Source organism: Meleagris gallopavo, chromosome 6 (genome assembly GCF_000146605.3).
Source record: "Meleagris gallopavo isolate NT-WF06-2002-E0010 breed Aviagen turkey brand Nicholas breeding stock chromosome 6, Turkey_5.1, whole genome shotgun sequence".
NCBI lineage: Eukaryota > Metazoa > Chordata > Aves > Galliformes > Phasianidae > Meleagris > Meleagris gallopavo.
Genome location: NC_015016.2, coordinates 4,314,430 through 4,319,545, shown reverse-complemented (window position 1 = coordinate 4,319,545; position 5,116 = coordinate 4,314,430). Strand labels below are relative to the sequence as shown.

The following is a 5,116-nucleotide window of genomic DNA, read 5'->3' as shown; positions in this document are numbered from 1 at the left end:
TTTTTTTTTTTGCTGATGGAGGAGTCCTTCTGAATACTTGTGATTGCTTCCTTATTTTATGGTTTTCTGGCAGCTGGTGATCTCTGCAAAATCAACACTTTTTTTTTATGTACCAGTGTAAATTACTGATCATTCCACTGAATTTGGTAAAGGGATTATTACTGGAAAGCAGAAAAATGAAAGCAGAAAAGCTTACTGGAACATGTTGGATGGGTTGTTGCATTTACAGAATCATTTGCAGGACGAGAAGGAGTTGATAGAGGAGAGATCTTAAAGTCTTAGTGACTCTTAAAAGGCTGTCAGGGAAGTTAACAGCTATCTGCCATACAGGTTTTAAAGCTCATGTTCTACACCTGCTGGAATCAACAGGATGGCTCAGGAGAGATTTCTTGAGCACAACTGCACTGGTTTGGTCACTTATGATGAAAGATATCCTCCATTTTGCATGATGGCTGTTAGGAATGTGCGGAGTATCTCCTCTCCTAACAACGTACTGTTGTGCAAGAGATTCTTAAGCAGTTTTAAGTTGCTGTGTTCCAAAATGGGGAGAAAAATCCTTGGTTGATACGTGTTCGTATCAAATTCCTTGTTGGCTTTTGTGCAGCGTATTCCAGAGCACCGGGTTCCTCCTTATGTGAGCTGTGGGCATGCACACGTGTCACTCCTTGCTTTGCAGCTTGATGAGTGCATACTTAGAAGGGCTTTTTTTCCTCTTCTTGGCTCATGCAGTCTGTCCATTAAGGACACTTGCAAGATAAACCTGCAAACCTGGGCCTTGGTTACACACATTTGCAGAAAGTCTGTCCCTGTTGCATGCTAATAAATATAGGATTGTAAGCTTGAATGGCGTCTTTTTGACCACACCTGTGTGTTGCGTGGTTCGGATGAGCAGAAGATGCCATATGAATGGGGCACGTCTCAAGTGTCCCCAAAATCTAACAATTCTTGTTAATCTAGTGCCTGATTTAGTGGTTGCCAGTCCTGTATGCAGCAAGGGATTGGAGCTACATGATCTTTGGGATCCCTTCCAACACAAGCCGTTCTATGACTATGATAATCCAAGGAAATCTTTGATATTTCAACCACTCATTGAGTTTGAATCCCTCTTGGCCAAGCCTGCAGGCTGTTTGACCAAGCTATCCGCGTGCCTACGCTTGTATTCTCCCAGCTAAAACAATCTCATTTGCTTTGCTGTTGTTTTTAACGCTACCCCAGCCTTGGCCTCTGAAGCTTTTTGAAAATAACATTTACAATAATATTTTTAACAGTTCCGTAGTATACAAAACTCCAGCGCCCTGGCAGGACTCCCGGAAACTTGCTGAAAAGTTAATGTTGGTCAACTCTTAAAAAGGAGTAGATTTTTTCCGCTTGACTCTTGCTTGTTAAACGCTGTGAGCCCAACATGTTGTTCCCTGCTGCTTGAAAAAACAAGGAAAGTCCCAATTTTAGCAATGCTAGTTTGAGTAGCTTTCCAGCTGAGCCACATTTCAGGGGCAACTGTGGCTTGTTATTATTATTTTACAGTGATGTGTCCATACACCTTCAAACCAACACATCAAGTGGTGCTCAGGCTGGGAGTAGGTACTGCTTTCCCTGGGAGCCTTAAATATAGGTCTCATTTGGGTACTCATACTCTGTGCCCATGTAGCTGCAGTGATGTTGAGCCACTTAAGCAGTAGAAAAGAATTTGGCTCAATCAAATCAAAGCTGCTTTTATTCCAGGTCACAGAATTGCAGGGGTTGGAAGGGATCTCAAGAGACCATTGAGTCCATTTCCCGACCAAAGCAAGTCCCCTACAATAGGTTGCACAGGTAGGCGTCCAGATGGGTCTTCAATATCTCTATAGAGAGACTCCACAGCCTCTCTAGGTGAGAGCATCTATTTGGAGGTTTCCTCTGGCAGTTTCCCAAGCAGATTGGAGCAGCCCGAGTCTCTTGCATGCACAGGTCATACCTGAAATGTAAGCACTGCATTGCCCCAGCATCCCTGGGAGCTGACTGCTAAGCACAGAATCATAGAATGGCTTGGGTATGAAGGGATCTTGACAGTGTTGGGTTGGAAGGGACCGTCTAGTTTCACCCCTTGCTGTAAGCTGGTTGCCCCATAGCAGATCAGGCTGCCCAGGGCCCCATCTGACCTGGCCTTCAGCACCTGGAGGTCAGAGATCTTGGTGGGAGGAGAATTGGGACGCTGCTTCAAAGTGCTTTGGAGCAGAAAAAGATTTTTTCCTTTCCCCCCGCTTCCCTGTTTTCTAAAGGAGGTCGTAAAAAGGCAGAATTTATACTAGAAACAGGAATGTGTCCTTCTGTAACAGGAAGCTGCTGGTATGTATTTTTGCAAAGCCACGGAAATCGACAGTGTTTGCAGCCCGATGTGAAGGCTGGCTGTCCTCAGGATTTAGGAGATCTGTGACAACAGAAAACATTTTTATCTCATGTATCTGTGAGATTTCCTGCACTGTGTGAGCTGTGTCTCAGTGGGGTCTCTGGGGCTCGCTGGGGCAGTGACGATGAAGAAGAGCACAGCTCAGCCCATGGGAAATTTACCTGTCTTTCCAATGTTTGTTTGCTTGGTTTCTGTAGGCGCGTGCTTTTGTGATAGAATCAGATTGCAAAGGCCTGAAAGTTCTCCAAAAAGCCATTAGAAAAATCTGACCATGATAATGATGGCAGAGTTAAGCTGGGCTGGCTCAGGAATGTAGGGTTAAATCCAGGTTATCTGCACGTGGCCCTGGAGCAAACCCTGAGTGCAGCTCAATTGCTGGAAGTGTTGCATCAATTTTGGAAGCAAAAGCAGTGAGGATTTGAGCTGTTTCCTGTTCTTGTTACAATCAGCCGGAGCTTTTACATTGATTTTTGGTGCACTTCTGTTCCCTCAGTCCACTTCAGCATGAACCAACCTCCTCAAGACTTTAAACCATCTGAGCCCGTTACTGTCTTCCTTGCCTCATCCTTGTCTTGGAAGTAGGCAGAGTAGAGCTCAGTGTGAGCGGTGCTGTCTCAGGAGGAAGCTGCAGCAGCAAAAGGAGCAATGTTCTCTGTGACGTTCACTTCTCTGCCTTCACCACTGTCTTATCGTTTTCCCTTCCTGCTTGTCTCTCTCAAAATAGGTTGGATAAATATCCTCCTGCTTGCCAGCACTGAGGCACTGCGGTTGCAGAAGACCCTTTCAATCCCTGCTTGCAGCCATTCCTTCAAAGTCTCACATTTGTTGTCTGCATGTTGTGCCTTCGTTCAGACTGAAGTGAGTTTTTCCACTGGTGTAAGTAGGAGCTGGTGTCCTCTTACACAAAGAGACTCGTAGCAGAAGTATAAGCTTGTTACTCCAAGATTAATTATGTGTATATATATATATATATATATATATATATATATATATATATATATTAGTTGGAAAGAGTAGCAGGTTTGTAGTGTACTCAGTGCATAACCTTTGGGCTGTGCAGAGGAGGATGGATTCCAGGTCTCAATTCCTTGCCCCTTCTTCCTCCAGCCCAAAGGATGGTGGGGAAGTACTGTGTGAAGAGTGGTTGTGTTCAGTCACTGTCCCAATTACCATGCCAAAATCCATCTGTAATCTCTGTATGTTTGTTGTTACAGGGTGGATGCTTGAAAGTGGAGGATAAGGTACCAGTGCCTGGGACCGGTGGAATGGAGGCCTGATGTAGATGGAAAGATGGGTAAGAACTGGATTCCCCTGAAGCACTTAATTCTCTGCAGCCTATTAATTTTGGTTGGGTTTACTACTCATAACAGTAGAGAGGGAGACATTGCCAAGATGGCCTAGTTAAATATCACAGAATATTTTCTTAACTTTTTTTTTCTGCTTTCCAGTGGTGCTGAAATGGGATAAATTCTCTTATCACCAGTGTAGTCAGTGGGTTGTGTTCTAGGTGGAGCCTCTTGCCAAGTTGCCTTGTATTCTAGGCAGAGCACCTTCACTCTGTATTTCTTCACCCAAGGAAGCTTCATTCGAATATTGGTGGTAGGTGGATGGTTGGAATGGATATCTTGGAGGTCTTTTCCAACCTGGGAATTTTGAGATTCACTTTCAAATGGAGCCTCGTGATATTTGCACCTTCCTATGGTGCTGAGGGAGAGTTATTTCTTCATTTAGATGAAGAGTATTTGTAGCTCTGGAGAAACACAGTGATTCAAATCTTATTGGAGTTGCCAAAGAAAATTTGCCTTAACAGACATAGGGAAGTGCTAAACTGTTCCTGTTTTAGCTTGTGAGTAATCAGACTGGAGGTACTGACCCATACTAACAGGTGATAAGTGCGAGAGCCCCCAGCTCTTTCAGCTTCTTATGCTGTTGGTCATCCAGCTTTATCATGTTACTCTTATTCTTCCCAATCCTAGGAGTTAATTGCTGCTCAAATGGCTTTGTTGGTGGCACATGCCTTACTGAGAGCTGTATGCTTCTAGTTTTGGGATTCAGCTGGAATTTTATGCATTTTTGAGCATGACATTGCTCTTTGCAGAGTAAATATTGTCCTCAAAACTACTTCCGAGTGGTCTGTACACCATTTTGCCAGCAAGTGGTAGTCCTAGCAATTGTAGGGATTTCTGCTTAATTTCTTTAGTTTTGAAAAGAGAATGGTGGCTGAAGGACAGCAGCAGTTTCTACCTCACATAGCTGTTAAAATGTAATTAAAACATGGAGCTTGGATGGCTTCCTGACCTGTTGGCCCTCAAGGAAGGAGAAAGCAAAGACCTCAGAAGAATCTTTATGTTGGTTGGTGCTTCACTTTTACATTTGCATAATTTACAGACATTCATCCAAAATGTTTGAGGGCGTATTGAAATGGTGGGGGGAAGAGAAAAGAAAGAGGGAGGGGGACAATCCCAGTGAATTTAGCCCTTGACTCTGTAGAGCTGGTGGGAGAATGATACGGAGTTTGGTGGTGATTTCAATTTAAAAACTGGAAAATGTGAAGCCACAGCTAAGCTGTTTGTCCTCCCTATGGAGAAAGGAGAACAGGAGGTTTTCCCTCATCCTGCCCTTACCTTCCTGTGTTCAGTTGTTTGTTTTCTTGTTTTAACTCTCTATTAACTAGAAGAGAGATTTGGGGGTAAAAGAACTCATCTAAACTCAAGTAAAGAAGGGGGAAAA

At 43.8% G+C, this 5,116-nt stretch overlaps 1 protein-coding gene across 4 annotated transcripts in view; it reads left to right on the top strand.

Moving 5' to 3' along the window:
- LOC100542691 (mitogen-activated protein kinase kinase kinase 3-like) overlaps positions 1-5,116 on the top strand; it is a 64,834-nt gene that overhangs the window by 9,347 nt on the left and 50,371 nt on the right. For 2 of the 4 annotated variants that reach the window (XM_031553839.1, XM_019616224.2), the window contains exon 2: positions 3,601-3,680. In XM_031553839.1, coding sequence (XP_031409699.1) covers positions 3,677-3,680 — 4 coding nt within the window. In that variant the 5' untranslated portion in view covers positions 3,601-3,676. Of the gene's footprint in view, positions 1-3,138; positions 3,245-3,600; positions 3,681-5,116 lie in introns of those variants that run through there. The other 2 variants (XM_019616223.2, XM_010712327.3) reach the window with 2 other exon arrangements.